Genomic DNA, 21,486 nt, shown 5'->3' on the forward strand with positions numbered 1-21,486 from the left:
TGATATCTTTGTGATTATTAGAGAAAAGAGAGAGAAAAAAAACGTCAACCATCCACGAAAGAGAAAAATAATTATAAGAAAGCCATTCAATGGTCTGCAATATAATATTAATCATATATATATTCTTCAGCATAGAATTTTCCATAAATCTCGCCGCTCTAATCTCGCCTTTAGCTTTCTTCAGGAAACTCTATAAGCGAGGAACTCGATAAGAAGCTTTTCTTGCATAAATGACTCGAAATGGGTCACGAAATACCTTATAATTAATCCCAAACAAAAGTGAGAGGAAAGTACAGTGAGAGGAGAAATATTAATAAAAAAGAGAGAGAGAGAGAGAGAAAATTCTGTGACACGGGTCAGAGGAAGGAAAAGAAGGGGAGGAGGAGGGGTGGGGAGCGGCGTCTAGCCGCCTGTGGTCGGCCGTTTCGCATAAAAGGGCCGCTAACGAAGCTCTGATTGCAGGTCGGGGCGATTTCGATTGGACCGTGATAAAAAGTCGGCTCGAGCGATACGTCCGAGCTTGGGGCGGCCGTTGTAAAAGCGTACTAAAAATATAATGCCTGCTCGCGCCGCGTTGGCGTGAAAACCGCGGCTCGTTCACGCGGCGTGTCTATCGATGTGACCCCGATACCAGCCTCTGGAGAGGGAGAGGGAGAGAGGGAGAGAGAGAGAGAAAAAACAATCCCCGCTTTTATCGCGAGCGATAAACTGGCAACGCCCGGCAGAGAGCATCATCTCGATGTTCTCTCCACGTTGTCGCCAGAACGTCTGCTTTCTTCTGTATATTTGAACACGAGATGTTCGTTTCAACCTTCGAGAGGTGACTCTTACTTCTTTTTTTTTTCATATATGAAGATTCGAAAAAGGACACGTTATTAACGAATCCATCTTTCCCTTTCTTTTCCCCAGGAATCGTATAAGGAGATATGACTCGCGTGTTTTTAAAGTTGTATTTTTTGAAAGATCATTTCCTAAAATACTCGCTCCTCTTTATAAAAGGGCGAGATATTTTTCCTTCATAAAAGGAAATTTTATAAAGTTCATGAAACGAAGTTTATCTCTATACTTGAAATAAATACTTTTCGTTTCAAGTGCGAAAGATCGATAAAATTGTCACAAAAAAAAAAAGAAAACACGGGATTAACTTTGACGAATTTTTTTTAGGGTAGTTGCTCACTGTTTCGTTGGAAGGGGTTTTGCTTCGTCACGCGATCCAGTAACATTTCTTCGAAATGCGTTTCATCTTGGCTCGTTCTATTAAAAAAAAAAAAAAAAAAAAAAAATGCAACGCACAGTGGTTATTTATAAACCATAGGTACATAGACGTTCTATTTTCCCGTGCCGCTTTCAAAGAAGCCCGGTCCCAAGGATATCGTACGCTCCGCTACCTAAGGAAAACGTGTCACATGGGGTTGAAAGTGCATGCTCGAGAATTATTGGCGATTATACATACATGGAAAGGAGACACATCGGTGGCCAGCTACCTGGGACTCGAAGTTTAGGAGGAGAGGATGACGCGTGCCGTCGAAAGAGGAAGGGAGAAGGAGGAGGAACAATTAATAAATAGTTGAGGAGGGAAGTTGGAAGTGGGTGAGTGGAAATTTTCTCTTCGTGGAAACTGGAGGAATATGGGGCGGCCAAAGATCGGCCCCGTTATTTGTCGCGAAAATTTTCCTCTTGTCAGATCTCTGTGATACTTTTTTTTAGAAGAGCCCTGAACGTTCGCTAATCCACGAATTTTAACATAAAGTTGTTTCAACGTAAACTTTTTTTTTTCATTCGACAAGTATTTCTAAATTAAGAAAAGCTAAAATTATCTATCCACGACGGAATAAGAAACTCTCTCTCTCTCGTTCTTGATTTATAATAAAAAAACTCTAATAACAAGAGAATATCAGAGAAAGAGCTAATAGACTCAGAGTTATGATGCAATAGGATTTAAAGATAGGATAACTGACCGTTCATCGAGGAAATAATAACCTATCTCAAGATAATTGTCTTCCATTGATATAAGATAAATTTTTCTTCTCTCGTTTAAAAAAAAAAAAGAGATTCAACGATAAAGTATATTTAAAAGGAGAGAGGACCTTAAAAACTTAGAATTATATTACAAGCGGATGATATTAAAGGGAGAATAAGTGGATCTTTAAGCAAATCCACGAAGGAAGTCTTTATGAAACAGCTGACTCGTTGTAAAACTACCAGTCAGCAGAGTCCAGACGTAGCGAAGAACATCATCCCCTTTAGAAGGGCTCCAGACAGACGAACCCTCCAGGCAACAGCCCTCTGTCCCCTCCCCCTCACCGGCGACCGTCCCATCGCCATAGCAACCCCTTGGATCCAGCAACCAGCCTAACCAACCGATTTGCCCACCCTCTCAGTCCTGTTCGTTGTTCGAACATTTACATCAAACACGCCGTTTCTCTTTTTTCCCCTTTCTCTCTCTCTCTTTTTTTACGCACTCAAAATCAGGCAATCCTTTGTCTCCCCGTTGTGTGTGATACAATCCCGCGTGCACGGGGGGACGGGGGTGGAGTGCCTTTGCATCGCCGATTCCAATTTACCTTCCATTTTTGCGATTGGGTTCGATGTTACGTACGGATCGTTGCGTACCGCCACGTTGTAATTGCAAAGTTTCCGTTTCGGAGGAACTGCTCGGATCAATCGCGAAGAAAGTTTAGACACTCCTCCCGTTGTGTTGCCTCGTATCAGAGGCGATTCTGTGAATCTGTTGTTATCGCGAAAAACGCTATATCACTTCCGTTTTCTTTTGAACGAAGCGAAGCTTCAAAGCTTTAAATTCTATCTCTACACAAATAAATAACTTGACCATTTTTGTTGTTGCCAAAATTTTTTGGACGGAATCTCAATTTTCAACTTGATATTAAATTTCGATTCCAAGAAACTTTATCGATTTTACCACTGTAAAATACTTCGTTGCTCATTATTTCTACTTCTTTTTATCAGTTTAGAAGGAGGGGATGGAGGAAAGTAGTCGGATAGGATGCTCGTTTCGTAGACGCACTTAACCCGAGCGTAAAATCACATGGCCAGGATAAAAGATCCCTATTCGAGGGGGCCGATTACGATAGAAATCGTCGCTTCGAGGAACGAGGCATGCCGTTTTCGCAACGTGAACTCGCGCGATAGATTCAGCGAGCCGAATGATGACAGCGCAATCTTCGAAATTGCCGCCACTTTTTTTCGCCTACGTCACGGATCCGTTCTTTTCTTCTTAAAACGACCGATCATCGTCGACATACCGCCAGTCGAGCATCATCGTCGATTCGCAACAAAAAACAATAAGCCACGAGAACGAATTTTTAAAAAAAATAATTTATCGAGCAGAGAGAGAGAAAAAAATTCAAGTGAGAAGAGAAATGTTCACCTTTCTCGCGAGGAGCAGAGTTTTTCCATTGTTGTTAAGCGCGTTCGCAGTTTCGATCCTCGGCCAGGATGCAAAAACTGCGGTGTTTCCGCTCCCCGGAAATGGCTCCGTTCTCGAATCATCGGCCAGAGTGGAAACTGCGCTTCGACAGGATATGACGCGTTCTTCCGAGCTTATCGCGCGTCCCACCACCACCGCACCTGTCAATAATTTTCTCCTCGGTAACGTTGATGCGCGATTGTGCCCGAGGGTTGTGGCAGATAGAAAAGTTAGACGGTTAATGTGAACGGCGGTTTTCAGCGGCGCAAAGGCCCTACGTTCATCTGAGGAGCGATAACGTGCCGGCTTACGTGTACGATCATCCGCACTTCGGATATCCGGTGGCCCACTCGATCGATTATCCGATTGGCCCGTCCTCCAAGCAGCTTATGATAGTCAGTTTCATAGGTTTGTTGCTGCTGTTCGCCGTTATTCAGAACACGATCGTGAACGTGAAACGGAGAGAGCTTCTGACGGATGTGCTGTCGGCGAGGAGGAAAAGAGAGCTTTACGCTTCGTACAACTTTGATTCCGCGGTAAGAATTTTTCATCGAAGAATTATTGAATTAGTTAAAATTTATCCATCACGATATTTTTTTCTCTCTCTGCTTTAAATGTTTAAATTTTTAACTCAAACTCCAAGAAAGCTCCATCCATTTCGTAGAATGCAAATTATCTTCTTTAAAAAAGATCGATTCGTTATATTCATTCATTTCTATAAACTTAAATTCGTTCCGTCATATATTTTTCCAGCTCGTTAAAGAGTTAATTATTCTATATATTTCTTCACATAGCTTGAATTCCACGGGTTTAAGGGTAATTACAGTTCTTCCCTTGTTCGTAGACACCGGAACAGGAAGACGTGCTCGACGAGGATGGCAGGGTGAGGTGCATACAGAGGACCGTTTGCCTGGAGAATCGAAAGCTCTTGAAGGCGTTCGGCGCAACCGGCAAGATACTGGCCAAGTACTTAACGTGAGTTCCAACCTCCCCCTCCTGCCTTTATTGCTTCGAGGCCAGTTCCCAGCCAGAGACAATGAAATTTAATATTCCAAGTGTCGTCACGAAGCGAAAGACACGGAATATCTGGAGCGAAGGGGCGCCCTTGTTTCTCGAAATTCCACGCGGATATTAAACTGCGCTCACACGTGCTCCGAACACGAGAAAGCTTAGCTCGTATGCGTCTGCTTTCAGACGAGGCGTGGAGAAATCTCTGAAGCCCTCCTCCGGATGGTCCCGTTTGGTTCGGGACGCGGGCGAGGCTGGGATCCGTGGCGAGGACTGCGAGGTGCTTTACAGGGGTTGTGACGAGCAGCAAGTCCCTTCGAAGAAGGATACATAGAATTGAAACTTAACACGATGATAACACGTTTAAATTTGGAAATAAATTTGCTCGATCGTGCGTTTTATTCATTAGAATTGATTTTGAAAAAGAAAAATTAGGAATTATCGGCGGAAGAAATAGAAAAATCTAGGATTCGACGAATGATTCGAATAGTTCTAGTTTTTTCTCTTCAAAATGTTTCGTATATTTCCTTTCCTCTTAATGAAGATTGTTTTCGTAAAAGAAAGAAAAAAAAAATTGACAACGAACGCGGTATTTAAATTACTCTTTTCGAGTGGACGAATCTAATAATAGATGTATCGGCTGATTTTTTATTTAAAAAAAGAGGGACAAGGAGAAAAGATTGGATCGATCGATCGGACGAATAAAAAAGCGGGCGGTATTAATGACTTTTAATTTTAATTACAATATGCTGTGTTGTGTTTTTTTTTTTTGTTCTTTATCTGCTACAAACATCGACATCTAGCCTGAACTATTTTAGATAGCAGTCCGCTCTCTATACACGCTCCATTTATACTCACTCCCTCTCTCTCTCTCTTTCTCTCCAATCTCGTTCTCTCTCGTCGTCAGAATTATAAAAAAATATCAAATCACGAACAGAATGGAGACAAACCGCCGCACCTACCGCATCACCCTTTTACGTTTTCTACTTTTGTCCTCTTGTTTTCACATCGATATATATCTCGTTTTTCTTCGTTCGTTCGTTATTTCTCTCTTTCTCTCCCTTTCTGTTTACCACCTCCCTTCGATCTATCTATCTTATCCACGATCCTCCTTGATCCTCCAGCCTCGCGTCACAACTAATTATACAAGTAACGCTATACCATTATTATCGTTTATATAACATTAAGGCATTACATATTTATAAATTCTTCGTGTTCACTCGCCACTATACAGCAATACCACGTTAAACTCGTAAACTTATGCTTAAATAGACGTGAGATCGCTCGTTGCAATAGTCCAGGCTTCAAAGGAAAAAAAAAAAAACACAAGAGAAAAAGAACATTGTGTGTGAATTCAGGCTCGCAAAAACCGGGCCGGAAGTGGTCTCGATACACGCTGTCCTTTCCAAACTTAAAAAAATAATCCACTTCCTCGGAATATTTTCGTATTTCGTATTTCTTCTCTGTATCTTTTTTTTTTCTCTCTTTCTCTCTCTCTCTCTCTTCTCTTCGAATAATTCTATTATTACTAGTTTAGTTTCTCGACGACTACGAAGAAGTTCAATTAAATTTTAAATCGCCCAACTTGATCGCGTTGAATTCTCGTTTTTCTCTTTTTCTTTTTTTCGCCGCGCAAACAAACAAAAAGAATTGGGAAAGAACGAATATACTCGGTACGAAGACCATCCGGTGCCAGATGCAATGCTCGCTCGCATTCTTTGTTCCGGCTTTTCCTTCTTTCATCCATTCTCGCACAACCCTTTTGTTTGCCCGCTTCTTTCACATCGAACGCGCACGTATACACATACACACACACACGCACACTCGCACGCATACACACACACAATATCTCTTTCTCTCTTTCTCTCTTTCTCTCGATTATCACTTTGCACGCACGCAGCTTAAAAGTCCAGCTAATTATCGTATCGACAATAAATTAGACACATTTGTCGAGGCAACGTAGTTTTGCACAGGCAGGCGGCAGACAGTTCACAAAAAATATCTCGAAACACCCATATTTTTTTTCATTTTTGTTTCTCGCAACTCTGTTTCCTCTTCTTGGTTTTCGAACACCCTTTACTCGGCGGCAAAAGTTGACGAATTCGAAAAAAAAAAACATGGCCGCTCTATTTCGGTGATCGCAAGCCAAGATATTCCCCTGCGACTTTTTTGTTTCCGTTGGACGATCGATCTGGCGATCGATCGATCGAGGTATCGGCTTTTTTCTTCCTTTTTTTTCTCTCCCTCCTTCTCTCTCTCTCTCTTTATATATATATATATATATATATATATATATATATATATATATATATATATATAATGAAAATTACTTAAACTAATCTTCTTGTCCGTTCCTGATTCGCATATTTTTAAATTCGATAAAATAACTAACAACGGAAGTAGTAGACGTGAATCAAACGGATAAAGTTTTTAAAATACGATTAAAAAATATAAAACAGTTGACTCGATTGTGTCATCGGATCGATCGATCCTCGTGTGGATAAAACAATCATCGACAAATGTGTTCCGAATATAAAACAAATATAACATTATTATCAAAATCGAAAGCAGAAATGTGTTCAACCCGAGAGAAGGTATCGTTCAACATGTACAAACAATAGAACTAAAAAAAGAAAAAAAAAAGAAAAAAAAAGGAACAAGATAATTTAAATTAAAAACTGACGGAAAATCAAATTAAAAAAAAAAGGAAAACAAAAAAAGCAAAATCATGAACGTAAAGTTGGAAGACACGTAAAATACGCTATATATGTGTGTGTGTGTATATATATATATATATATATAAAATATATATATATATAAAGAGGACAAAACGCGTTGGAACGAATATACGCGGCGGTATAAAAACACGTTTCTTTACTTTTTACTTGCTTTATTCGCAGTAATCCATTATCTTTCGTCCAATCGTTAATGCGATTTAAATAATAGGAAATCTTCGTGGGCGCGTTTCCGGAAGCGTCGTCGCTCGGATGCGAAAAAAAAAAAAAGTAAGAAAAAGGGGGGAGAGAGAGAAAAAAAAAAAAGAAAAAAAAAGTGGGAAAAAAAAAGAACGACGAAGCGCGTCGAAGAGAACGCGTGCCCTTATAATCTTTCTTCCTTTCAATCCAACACTGTCGATCGATCGATCGCGTTTTTTTAATTAGATCGTTTCTCACCTCACCGTACAAAAACTGAATCCACAATTATGCCGACTATAACACGATATAATTGATTAATCAATTAAACTATATCGAGCCGATACAATAATAATAATAATAATAATAATATTAATATTAATCATTAATTAATAATATATACAACATTCTAAACGCTATACCTTTTTCTCGTTCTGTCTCATATGCTTGAAACGTGACACGCGCACGAAGAAAAAAACGAAAAAGAAAAAAAAAAACAATCAATCGCTTGCTCTCTCTTTTTTTGTTTTTTTTTTTTATAGAAAATAATATAGGTACAACACGACGGTAGCAAGATGGAGGAGAGTGTGATTTCTCGCGGGAAAAAGATAATGTCTTCTCGACGCGCGCGCGCGTGTATGTGTGTTGTGTGTGTGTGTGAATCTCACTTCCTTTTTCCTCTTTCTCTCTCACACTGCTATCTATCGTCGCTGATATTTCTTTCATTCTTTTTCTTTCTTTCTTTCTTTCTTTCTTTCGTTTTTCGAAACGCGCGTCTCCAGAAACGAGTGTCCAACACTCGCATTTTTTTTAAATCTTTCCTATATACGTGTTTTCTTTCTTTTTTTTCTTTTTTTTTTATACCTTATACAATTTCTTTTTCTTTTTACTCGCTATTTATGTGCTCTCTGTTTACTTCCACTTGATTTCACGCATACAAAGATAATACACGCGACGTCCGCGTCGCGCTCGAGAGAGAACCGTTCTCTACTTTATATTATTATTATTATTTTAATTTTATCTTCTTTCTTTCTTTCTTTCTTTCTTTTTTTTCTTCTTACAAACGAGGCAAAAGTTTCGACGAACGGCGTTATAACCACGACGAAGACGTCGAGTCCGACCTATGATCGCGGTAAATTCCTTTTTTCTCACCGCTACGCGATACAACACGCGACACACACGTTGCCCGAAATATACATGGCTACAAGTTTCGACATTCGCGACGAGCGTTGATGAAATGCGCGAAGGAAGCACGTTGCGGCGCGCATTATCGCTCTAACACGTGCGAAGAACTTTTTCTTTCGTTTTTCGCTCGTTCGTACAATCTCACTCTTTTTATTTTTCCATCCGTTCAGATCCTCCTCCATCCTTTCTTCCTTTCTTCTCTTTTCCTTGCCACGAATCTTTAATTTGTTTCCTTTTCTCTTCTCGCGTTCTCCCTTGGCCAAAGGTCATCTCGACCGAGGGGAGAATCGAGCAAAGACGGTGTGAAGGTTGAACATTGCTCTAACAGCGAGTTTGGGTGTGCGTATTGAGGACCGCAAGATCACGAAGCAATGGCTGCCGATTGCGAGATCGTGCGTGTCTTTGAGAACGGCTTTTAAATCGATGGAAAGTAGGTGAAATGAATGGTTAAGAAACGTGGCCACGATATAAAACTTACGTATATATATATGTATATATAACAAAAAAAAAAAGGAAAAAAAGAAAAGGATAGTTTTCTTCTCCGTTTTCATAAAAAAGATGCAACCGTATGTCTGGCCAGACAAACTGGAAGACGTGTTTTTTTTTTTTTTGTGAAAGACGAGCTCTACAAGAAAACTCACTCGTTTTTTTTTTTTAGAGAGAGAATGAACAACGATGCGTGGTATCAAGCAAAACATTTACTTTCGTCTCGTCGAAAGTTGGAAAGAAAAAAAAAAAAAAGAACCAAAGAAAGAATCTCTCTCTCTCTTTCTCTCGCGAACTAAATGTGAAAATAAAAATGGAGAGCTGTTTTCATTGACAATTTTGCCTCTGCGTTATTTGCATGCGATAGAAATTCTATATATCTTTTTCTTCATTCTTTTTCTCGCATTCGGTTCGTCCTTACGGTCTTGGATACAATGACTACCCACAATACATTCATTGTCGTACCGATAGATATTATTATAATTATTATACCCTATGTACAAATCGACATTGCCGATAAACGGCACATTATCATTAAACTTAAGCGACAAACGTAAGATTAAAGAGTTACTAGGGACCAGTCATAATTTGTCATGCTAATAGTATAGGTAGCAACACGCCCGATATTTAATTGTTTTATCTATCATCATTATCCCATTCATCACAATCATCATCATCATCATCATCGTGACCATATTATCTAGATCGTCGCCATGATTTCTTTTTTCTTCTTTTTTTTTTTTTTTTTCAGCGTTATAATACAGTCATTAACACATTCTCGCGCACCGATGTCTCAGGCAGCTCTTTCTCTCTCTCCTCAGAGACAGTTTTAATTCGTGTTTGGAATCTAATCAGCCATAATATGCCCGTTGCTCGTTCGCTCGCTCTAAATGTTTAACTACGTATAACTAATCTTCATCGTTTTCTTCTTGTTTTTTTTTCATCTTCTTCTTCTTCTTCTTTTTCTATTACTTCATCAACTTAATCGAGGTAATTGTAATTTTTGTCTCTCCCATTTTTTTTCTCGAGTTTTGTTCAAATACGATAATCGTGTACGCCATAAAATTTCATACCTTCTTTCTTAGCTTCTTTCCCCGCTAAAATATATCATTTGGAGATAATTCCTAGCTGCGATACGTATGCTTTTCTCGGGGCTTTTTTTCTAACTAAACGATAAACGAAATAAAACAAAAATACGAAGGAAAAATCGAAGGCGTGTTACTTGTTAAATCATATACATATATATATATTTATATATGTATATCTTAAAGTTCTCTTTCGTTCCCTTTCGTGTCCATCCACGAATCATACATACCACTATATTTCATTAGACCTAGCATGCTTAGAAAATACTTGAAAAACGAGTCTATTGGAAGGTGGCTGTTCGATCGGCTGGCTTTTTTCACTGTACACACATTTTTCTTTTTTCGACAGTTCGTATGAACAATAATTGTTTCCGCGGTTAGTGCGGTTAGAAGAAATCTTTTCGAAGTTTCGTCGATTATTCCTCTTCGTTTAAATCGTGAAGAAAATTTATTTTCTCCTCGCTTTCTTATTCGCGCAATGTGGCTGGACTAGAACAAGCCCGCTACCCATTGTTCATTAATAAACGAAACGTTATCCGTTATTCAGCCTTCAAACTCGACTAAGTGTAACGTTTTTACTGGCCAACTATATGAAGAGCTGTTTTTCCTTCTTGCGATCACTTCTTGTCGATCTCTCTCTTTCTCTATCCGAGCCACGTGTGTGCATTTTCTTGTCCATATATAATCTGGTCCTCTATTTCTTAGCTTGTATTTCTTCTTTGTCACACGCAGAACGTTCTAATAACGCGATAACTAAAAAAAAAAAATTACTAAAAAAAAAAAAAGAAAAAAAAGGAAAAAAAAACGAAATAAGAGGAAAAAAAAAAAGATAAAAAGATAATAGCGCCGAGCGATGTGCACACGAAATGCTTTATCGAAATGCATCGTGCGCCATTTTTTTTTTCTTTCTATTAATTATCATTATTAACAATTGATAAAGACTTCGTCACGATTTTAATCGCATACGTTAACACAAGACAACAATATCACCTAAATAATTCGCTAGTCCCGATACGATTCGCGTATGTGTCCCGTATGTTCGTGCCTTTTTTTAAAAATCTTCTCTTCCCTCCACATCTTAGCGTGCACATGTTGATTTTTATTCGGGAACGACAATGACGATAACGATCAGGTTAACAACGACAATGACAACGAGAATGATGAACATATGAGAACGACGACGAATAATCATGCCAGCGATGATAGGGATGATGAAGACGATGACGATGTCGTCGACGACGAGGACGAGGTCGTCGACGACGTCGACGACGACGACGAAGAAGACGACGACGATGACGACGACGACGATGACGACGACGGCGAAGACGACGACGACGATGACAACGTACGCGACCACGAAGATCGTGCTCGTCTCGACTTATCCTGACATGGATAGAAACACCATGGTTCGTAGAAGCGGCTTATGGGCTGGTGTGCTCGGTGGCATGCGACGGGGTAGCGGGCGTTCCCCTGTGCGTCGTGGTGGCAACGATTCAATAGCGCAGTGGTGTTCACAGTCGTAATCGTGGTTGTAGTATTTACGGAGCTAGCACTCGGTAGTTACCTCCTGTCACGATACAGGAGATAAGTTTTCACCGCTAACGGCAGGCTCAACGCGTTCACTTTCTCTTCTATCTTATCTTTGCCAATTCGTTTTCGGATCACTCTTCGACAAAGGTCCATCAAAGGCAAAGGTTCGGCTGAAACAAAATACGTAGTACACCGTTATTACAGTTCCGACACGATCATTACTGTATATACATAGTCATGCAGATGTCCAGATTGTGATGAGACTACTTACGATCAAGTCCACCGATATATTTCATCGTGATCTCACAATGTCCCCAAACAGCGGATACAATGGGGTGAAGTTTCTTGCCTTTCAGGCCTTTAAACGCGACACCAAGGTATTGGCCGTCAACGACAAATGCTAACGTGCCTTCATCCATGTCCAAGACCACTGGGAAAATAATGAAAGATATTTTCCGTAAGCGCATATAAAACATTGGTATTACATTTTTTTAATAACGAGGAGAACAATTACCTAGGAATTTGTCAGGAACAATGAACGTTTCATCGGATTTGAGAAGAGCCGGATAAGTTATACCGGTATTGTTCTTCGAATCATGGAGGAGTTTGTTCCTACCGAGATCCCAACCCCAGCTTTGCTCATTGTTGCCCACCAAACTCTGATAGCCGACACTGTGAAGGGGTGCTTCTGCCGTCGCAACGCCTACCACGGCGTGCGTTCCTCTTTGCCTCGTGCTCCAGAACAGCTCCCAGACATGCATTCCTTTCGTGTACCCTACCCTCCCTCTTATGCAATCTGTGCTTTGAGCCACGGGATGCCGATGAAATGTTAACTTGTCGTCATCCTGAAACGAACCAACAGAAATTGGTTAAAATTGATTAATTTTTCGAAGTTTTAACGGCGCTTCGTCTACGATTGATATTTCTTTTTTCCTTTTTTTCCAAAAGTTAAGGATTACTACTGTTACCTTGACAAATATGTTGAGACTACGATCGTTAGCGTTCCAACTATGATGAATTTGTGTTTCCCGCGAGGCGGGTGGCATGTCGAGAAGGACATCGAGCCGTGGCGGCCTCGCGAAATGTTGCGCCAGCTCTCTTGGTACCACTGGTTTGTAAGCTACGACGCCGCCACCGCCGACGCCGACTCCACCGACAGCTCCTGCTGTAGCCTCGCGTGTCACGCTTTTAACCCCTCCTGTAGACAAAAAATAATCCATCAGTCACCAACTATTCTCTCTCTCTCAAACCAATAATAATGTTTCCAACATCCCCGTGAAAAGATTTTCTTTTTCTTCTACGGGAAAGATCTTTATCCTATCATCCATATCCAACGCACAATGACACACGAGCCAAAATATTATCTTTTCTTTTCATTTCTCTTTTCTCTCCGCCCGGAGAGATTTCTCGCTTTCGAGTTCCGTTTCCTAGAACGCCTACCTTCACGGACAACTGACACGCTCGCTGGTTGAACGCGTGAATATATCGCGCGAAAAATGAAAGCGTGGACGAAATTTCATCCGCCGGAGGAATTTCCACCGGCGCTCGTTATAAATAATTCAGATCGCGATCCGTGGGATTCTCGCGGTTCATCCACCAGGAGGAGAGATATACCTGGATACCGGGTAGATTTGTCGAGAGAGAGAGAGAGAGAGAGAAAAGAGAATGGAAGAAAAATAACGAAGGGTCCCCTCCCCTCTCTCTGGTCCGGCGGGCGCAGCAGGCCTTCGTTCAAGGTTTTCGAAAGTTCGCCATCTCGTTCTCCCTTGATTCGGCCGGGTCTCGAGAGACCGATATCCTTGGATGCCGGTTTATTTGCTCTGGCAGCTGTTCCCCTAGCGCGCGAGCGCCGTTCGAGGGTCCTGGAACGAGGGTTCTGGAAAGGAGAGCCCGAGGATTTCAAAGGGTCTGTACTGCTATCTCGTTCCCTCCAACAACCGAAAAACCGAGGGGTACTAATAGAAAGGCCGTTTCACGGACCTGTATCCGGTCCAAGTCGACCTTTCGACTCTAACTTCCCTCCTCCTCCTCCTCCTCCTTCTCTTCCAGCGTTCGTTCTCGCGTTCGTGGCTCCTTTTTGTACCCTTTTTCTTCTCTTTCTTTCTTTTTTTCACGCCGTTATCCCTCCAGACGATCGAGACACCCTGGACCTGGGCGGCTACCGCCGCGTTTTTTCTCCCCCTCTCGAAACCGGCAACCCTCGTGCGTCGCCACGGGCCGCACTCTCGCTCGGATATAACACACTTGCCTCGTAAATTTCACGGGTGCAGCTGAGCTGCGAATTGGCTGCGGTCGAGGGCGACAAATTTCTCGAAAAGACAAGGGGGAGGCGGAGTGGGGAGAGAGGGGGATCGTTGCAGGATCGAATGAATCTGCGGAAGCGGGCAAATGGCCGGTGTAAATCATGACGGGAGAGGAGGGATGGGAAGTTACGATCGATGGGTATCGATTCACGACGCGATTCTGAAAAGGAAGGTTTCCTTTTTAAACGGAATAATTGCTTTTTTTCTAAATGGCAATCGGGAGGGATGTAATTGGCTAATTAGCGAGTGTAATTGTTCCGCTCGATCCTCCGTTTAATAATAGAGATTTTGTTGGTAAGCTCTGGGATGGGAGTTAGGGAGGGGACGAGAAAAGAAGAGAGATATTTGGATATTTAACGGAGGAACGAGATTCGAGTTATCGTTTCCAAGTTAATTTTCAACGAGATAAGTTTAATCGAGTTCGAGGAATTCTTTCTTTTTTTTTTTTGTCGTTAAAAATTGACGAAACGAAATCGGGTATCGTAAAACTCTCGTTCCAAGTTGATATTTTATATATACATATGGTGGTTAATCGGAGGATGGAATCGAGGTCTGAAGGACCTGCTCGAGCTTCTACCTGAAGCAGGTAGGTAAAATCGAGAGCGGTCAGAGGCCTTGACCCTGGACTCAAGCTCGAGCACGAGGTGAATCAACCTCTCGAGCGCGTATCGCATCGCGTACGTAACTTGGCCGCGTTAGAATCTAAAACGAATCCAACATTGCATGTACAACATGTTTTACAAAAACGTCCTCTATCCTTCTTACTTCTTAATTTAAAAAAATTCAGTTTATACAATGTTCATAAAATTCTTCGAATAATGTATGATAATCCAAGCGCCTATCGGAAATGGATATGCTTTGCTAATCGTGCAAATTACGAGAATCCATTATATCCAGAATGATTATTACATATTTTTTTCTTTTCAATGTATCATTCATAAACCGTGATTGCATAATTTGTCCATCAAGCGCGTTTGAATCGTTTTATTATCGATATAATATTTCTCCTAAGAACTAACCGATATTATTCCAATATACATATAATCCTGCAAAATTAATTTTTCCAAAAAAAAAAAGAAACACCCGTACGTTTCCACTAAAATCAACAATATCCGAAATTCTACTTTCATCATTTCTAATCGCCAACCACTTCGTCCTACGATCTCCTACGTTCTCCGATCCACCTCTGAAACCGGTCCACGTTCCCTCGGCCCATGGTGGCCCGCCCGTACCGAACCTCTCTCTCCGACTAAAATCCCTAAAATACCGTCGAATGGCTCCTATACACACACACATACACACCAGACTCGATCTTCATTCGGGGGAAGGTATGCGCGTGTGTATATATGTGTATATACAATGCGTCTTCTAACCTGAAATCTTTTGGCCCATGTTTAAGGCCCGATAGGGGGACCGATGGTGATGCCGATGTTGAAGACGGTGTTCGAGGCACTGCTTTCCAAGGGGTAGCTTGTGCCTGAGGTGCCAGGCGACGCCAGTGATGGTGGTGGCGTCCGCCGTGGTGGTCGTGGTGACGTGGTCGTGATTACGATGATGGTGGTGATGGTGGTGATGGTAGCGGTGGTGGTAACGGCTGATCGTCGGTGGTGTAGCGGGTATCGCACCACCGTCTATTCCTCCGTTCCTACCTCCGCCTCCTCCTCCGACGCCGCCTCCGCCGCCGCCCCTGCCGGGGCTACCGCCCCCGCCGCCCCCGCGGCCGCTGCCTCCGTTACCTAGACCGCCTCCGGTGCCAGTCGCGCCGTTCCCGCGGCCACCGCCCCCGCTCACGCAACGATTCGCTTTGTACCTGCAACGCCACAACACACAACCTGGTTAGTTCAATTCTCCTCCTTCGACTGGAGCTAGGGGAAGAGACAGAGAGGAAAAAAAGGGAGACGCGACCGCGTTCGAAATCGATTTCTCTTCGGGGGATGACGAGTGCCATTTTTTTTTACAGAGAGATAATGTAGATTATCTATTTTTATTAGAGATTTTTTTTGGAGGAGGGATTTTCGATCCAATTTCGTTGTGGATAATAAATTCGTACTCTTTCTCCTCACGTGGGGATGTTATCTGTTTAAAATTATCTTAATTGCGATCATTATTATTCCGGACGATACATTAATCCGCATCGAGTTTTGAAAAACTCCCAAAGAAAGGAACGTTAATAACGTTGAATGTAAAAATTTGCGTTACAATTTTGCGTTACAACTAAAGTTTCTTTCCCTCCCGAGAAAAAGAGAAGAAAAACTAGTCTTCTCGTATCTTATTAGGTTTATCGGTTATTGTTCGAAGGAAGGAAACGAACGAGGGTTCGAAAATCAAGATCGTATTCCGCTCGACAGGCCGAATATCGACGAGGCTCTCTACGGTTCTCGAACGGTTAAATTCCTATCCGTACCGGTAATATTTATTGCCATCGCGGTCACGTCGAATAATATCTTCATAAATTCGTTGCGTATCGTGTTCACGTGGCCGTTCGGTTTCTGTACATCGTCGTCGCCACGTTTGATATCACGCATAAATTGCGCCGCGGAAACGGGAGACATCGGTGGCGAAGCGCAGAGAAAACGTCCCCTCCCCTCCTACTTCCCCCCCAAGCTTTATACAAGCTTGTACCTTGTCTCGTACGTTTTCCACGGCGCGACACGCGGGGACAATATCGCGGGGACAAACACGGGCAATCGATTACCAACGGGGCTTCCTTCCCAAGCTTGCGGATTTTCGTGTCACCGCGCGGCCCACCGATTTTTACGGCAACCGGCGGGGAGGGAAATTTTAAGCCCGAGGAGGGAGGGAGAAGAAAAAAAGTCACGTTTTTTTTTCTGTCCCCGCGATATCGATCGATCGAATTTGAATCGAACACTTTCCTACGCAGGTGGTGATTATATACAATTGCGTTGAAAAATATCGTATTAGAGAATATATGTGTGTATATGTGTGTATCGAAATAAACGAAACAACGCACGCGATAAAAAGCAGTTCCTTGGTCGATAACTCGGATGTTTCGTCGAAATTAATCGCCGACGACCGCGATTGCTCGAAAGAAAAATAAGCGATAAAAAGAATCCCCGGTGAATACTTTTTACGACAGGAATTTCGTGAAATACATCGGGAGACGGTCGGATAATAGACGAGGATTGATTGCAATGCGTGTGTCGTTACAATGACGAGGGAGAGGGAAACAGCAGGGGAGAGATTAAAAATTTTTTTGAAAATCTTGGAAAAGCGCGATGAGGTTGAAAAAAAAAGAAAAAGAAACGTGAAAGTGAAAATAGTATACCGATAGCAACACCCGTGCGCAAATGGAAAGCTGGATACTTGAAAACTCTCGTGCACGCTTCTCGGAATAAAGTCCATGACGCGTTTGCACGAGATACGAGGTTCCTTATGACGCGTGAGTCCACATTGCCGTTCCCCATTGAACGTTAATCGAGCGATTTTTGACTCGTTTCAAGGGGGGAGGGATCGATGATTTGAACGGAGAGGAAACTGTCGCGAATTTTTTGGACTCGAGATTGAAGGTTAGCTTATCATCGTCGAGTGAACGATTCGGAATTTAGAAATGATTTAGATTTAGAGAAGGGGCGTGTACAAGCTCACTTCGATTCGACCTCGAATCGACGACATCGGGCATTCTCGAGTTCGAACCTGATCGGCCAGTCGCCGTGTATTTCAGCGCAACGATAGCTGGCGTCGTGCCTTTTCTTTCGACAGTTCACCAGTTGCATGCTTCACCGGAAAACCGATCAGACGTGAGAAACAAGCGACGGAGAGCTTGTACGGGGGCTCGATTCAGGCAACTAAGGGGAAGACAAAACACGGTTACGGCGTTCCAATTTTTCCGTCCTTCCGTCTCTCTTCCTCTCGTGTCTCGAGCTTCGTGTAATGCAACAAAGGTACTCGTATCCGAGGCACGCTTCCGGCCAGCCACACCGAACCATCGCTATATATCCTGGTATATCCGATTGATTCCATTGTTCCACAGATTATTCGTATTATGGAAAAATCTACGCGGCAAATCCTTCAACGATTTCGATTTATTACTACGAACGATCCAACGATCTCTTGATAATTTTCCAATTTTACGATTAACGAATTTCTCGGTTGGATCAATTGTGCTTTTGTATTAAAACTTTTCAATAAAACGAGGAGAAGAAATTACAGAAATTTTCGTCAACTTCTAATACAATAATTCCATAGAAAAATCGTGAAATTTTATTAAAAATTGGCCGGAGCAAGATATTCAAAATTGTTATTCCTACTTTTTCGTACATATTCTTTCGAGAATCTTCATCGGATTCACGAAAAAACGCCAGCAATAAAAATCGCGCAAACTGAATTGCCACCGCGCGATTATGCACTTCCGCATAACGCGCGGAGAGCTCGAAAGTCAAGTTGCAAAAATAAATAACGTAACGTGAGCGCGTGTATTTTTCTTTGATTACGAAACGTTTAGCCGATTAATCATCTTACGGACTAAAGTTCTCCACGGAACCGGGACGCGATCGCAGAACCCGCGGAGGAACTTTGCTCTCCCTCTCCCTCTTTCTCTCTCTCTGTCAACGATGGCGAGAACGAAAAACGAACGCGTCTCGTTGTGTCGGTGAACGATTCAGGAGCCTGAAACGTTCAAACGCCCGTTCCCCTTCGTCGCCCATTCCGGTTAATTCCGAGCGATATTACGGGTGTCCGGAGAAAGTAAGCGAGTAATCGGGCAGCGTGTAGTAAGCAACGTTGCGTCATCATCGTCCATCGGCCGGTTTAAAGCCGGTGCACGCTTCGTCACGCTCGCTCGAAGCGAGCTACTTTTACCGAGTTTTAGCCTCGTGAAAATTAACCGCTCGCGTATCCGCGAAAGCGGAATCGGATCGAGACGGAAATCGATAATCACGACAATTCCGATTCTCTTTTTTCCCGAATTTCGCAAAGGGCGAGCGCGTAATTTAACATTTTCCACCGCTCGTAAATTTCGAGATTTCTCCAAAATTGGTACACGTAATATATTAATCGATTTCGACGCGCGTGCAACGATAAAAATTCGATCAAACGAATTTACGCGTAAATCATTGCTCGTAGAATTTCGTTAAATCCGAGTTAAAAAAAAGCAAACAATTCGCGTCCCGTAAAAATCGTCAAACCGTATGGAAAATCGAATTTTCCAGTGCAGGCGAATTTCGATTTCATTCGAATCTTGGCGCGAGACGGAGAGACAGAAAGAGAAAGAGAGAGAGAGAATGGCGCGGATGATTCGCGGGGAATGATTTTTTCTTTCCTTTTTTTCCCCCCAGAACGAGGCATGCACCGAATGGCATTCGATTTTTAAGAGGGAATACGACGAGAGCATCGGCGAGGCAGACTGGAGGCGGCCGACCGGCGGCGGTATTGATCCGCGGGGGATCACCTTTGCCCCACCTCGACACGGGTCCAACCCCCAAATCCACTACCATCCCTGCCCCCTCCCATGCTCCCTCAACCTCTCTAGACCCCTCTAACATCGACGACTACCATCGAGAGGGGTGGAAAGAGGGAGAGAGAGAGAGAGGAGGGCGAGCCACCCCTCGGCTGCCGACAAAATAGGCGGACAAAAATATTCGGGGAAAAATCCGACGAGCGTCGCGTCGATCCCTTCAGTTTTGCGTCTCCATGCTTGAAATGAAACACGTTTCACCTGTTTTCACCGGATTAACGAGTTTGCCTCGAACAAGTGTTCTTTAGAAGTTTTGGAAAACCTGCTGCTGCTGCTTGTGGAAATTGAAAAAAAAAAAAAAATAAAATAAAGGAAACAAATGAAGAGAGATCCGTAACTACGGATGCCAATGTCTCGACAGGGAGGATTTTCAGCGTGTAGGTAATCGGAGGATGAGAGCGCCTCGTTCACGCTAGACGATTGATTAAAACGCTTATCGATAATATCCAACTTTCAATCACCTTCAGCGGCAATTGATCGATCAAGTGGTCATCAAGAGAGAGATTGATCTCTCTTGAGCGAAAGAAAAAAGAGTAATATTCAAACTGGGAGTAAATTTACTCGTCGATGATCCAACATACGCTTCGCGTATCTCGAGTTCGGAAAAATTCTTCTCGAGCTTCGATTCTTGGCGACAAGTTAAATTAAAGATAATAAAAGAACGTAATTTTAGGGGGGAGAGGAGTGCAAAGACGTGGTTATTTTCCAAGGATAAACGCCTCGTGGAATCGTATCGGGCAGATCGATCAAACACACGAAAGAGAAGAGGCGCTAACACGGGTGGTCGCGCACGGCACGGCACTGCCAGCCAGCCAGCCAGCATCGACAAGAGCCGGTTGCCAACCGGTACTACGTTGAGCGCCGGCCAACAGATGTCAATTGCGCTCAATGATAGCGAAACGACGATGCGTTACGCGTCGTTATTCCCGGCTGATGTGTCGAGAACCTCCGCGACAATGCGTCCAATCTCTGTACTCGTTCTCGGTAAAATGATGGATGGAAGATCATCTTCCTGTATAATATGAATTTTTGGAGATATCTCGTGACAAAATATATAAGTAATTCTCCAATATAATTGATAGAAATCTCGTGCAGGATGAAGTGACTCTTTTAGATTTTGGAAACGTAGTGGCATCTGGCCAATGTTGAAGAGATCTCAACGTGGCAATATGTGCAATCTTGACAGACGGAAATGAGAGATAAAAGACTTTCTTTTATAGGATGATGTAGCTCCGAGAAATTTTGCGACAGTTACTCTATCATAACAATTGCGTCCAATTTTTACTCGTTTCCCAAACAATTGATAGAGGCAAAGGAAATAGAAGTATATCACAGTTATTTAGGATTTATCATCATAGCGATTAGTTTCGGAAACGGAAGGATTTGTTCGAATCAATTTGTAATGTAGTAAGGCTCTTAATTGGCCTATTTAAAACCTTGCCTAAATTAAATCGAATTTAATCAATCAAATACTATTAAAATTCGAATCTAGATTCTTGCTTCCAAATCGTTTGCAATCGATTCCAAATGATTAAACTTTTCATCGCTCTAAAAAAGCCGATCGTTTGTATTCAGAAATTGTAAAATTCCACGTGGATATAAATATATTATCTTTTCGGCAAAAGTTTTTTTCTACCACCTTGTACATTAAACCCATTAAAAATTCTTCGTGTCAGAAAGTGGTGGACGCGTTCGAGTCGCGAGGACAAATTATTTGCACGAGAAAGAAGAGGAGAGGATTGACGGTAACGAAGGAGAGAGAAAGGAGTAGTGGACAGCAACGGGTATTTCGCGCGTGGTCGCTACTTAGTGGTCGGCTTAGAAGAACAGCTGACAGGCTAGAAGGCTGGCCAGGGCAAACACCTGTTCACCAGCTGCCTCGACAGAGCCCTTCGCGAGATAAAGAGAGTCCTCCGTTCGTTGCTAGGACGTTTTTCCATCGCGGAACTTGTTTCGATTCCGCGGAAAACGGCCTTCTTTTCGATCTTTCAAGGATCTCGTGGCCCACCTCCCTCTGGAACCACCACACAAGTGATGGCGTCGAAACAATGCCTCTCCATCTGCCGCCGTTGATCCA

General features: G+C 42.5%; 1 protein-coding gene and 1 non-coding gene across 2 annotated transcripts; one reads left to right on the forward strand and one right to left on the reverse strand.

Moving 5' to 3' along the window:
• The first annotated feature begins 1,116 nt into the window (after positions 1–1,116).
• LOC725698 lies at positions 1,117–5,260 on the forward strand. Its single transcript, XM_026439674.1, has 4 exons — positions 1,117–3,609; positions 3,689–3,963; positions 4,272–4,402; positions 4,622–5,260. The coding sequence occupies exons 1-4, from the start codon at positions 3,381–3,383 to the stop codon at positions 4,767–4,769; spliced, it is 783 nt and encodes a 260-aa protein (XP_026295459.1). The 5' UTR covers positions 1,117–3,380; the 3' UTR covers positions 4,770–5,260.
• A 10,252-nt stretch (positions 5,261–15,512) lies between these two features.
• Mir6049 (microRNA 6049) lies at positions 15,513–15,593 on the reverse strand. The gene has a single exon (NR_127325.1). It is a non-coding gene; the product is annotated as a microRNA 6049 (primary transcript).
• Between the last annotated feature and the right edge of the window lie 5,893 nt (positions 15,594–21,486).

This window comes from Apis mellifera, linkage group LG3 (assembly GCF_003254395.2).
Source record: "Apis mellifera strain DH4 linkage group LG3, Amel_HAv3.1, whole genome shotgun sequence".
Classification (NCBI taxonomy): domain Eukaryota; kingdom Metazoa; phylum Arthropoda; class Insecta; order Hymenoptera; family Apidae; genus Apis; species Apis mellifera.

Excerpts from the sequence above, each read along its gene's own strand:
- LOC725698 (XM_026439674.1), top strand. The coding sequence starts at position 3,381 with ATGTTCACCTTTCTCGCGAGGAGCAGAGTTTTTCCATTGTTGTTAAGC. Across the intron at positions 3,610-3,688 it reads TGTCAATAATTTTCTCCTCG|CGGCGCAAAGGCCCTACGTT; the intron begins GTAACGTTGATG and ends GGCGGTTTTCAG. Across the intron at positions 3,964-4,271 it reads CGTACAACTTTGATTCCGCG|ACACCGGAACAGGAAGACGT; the intron begins GTAAGAATTTTT and ends CCTTGTTCGTAG.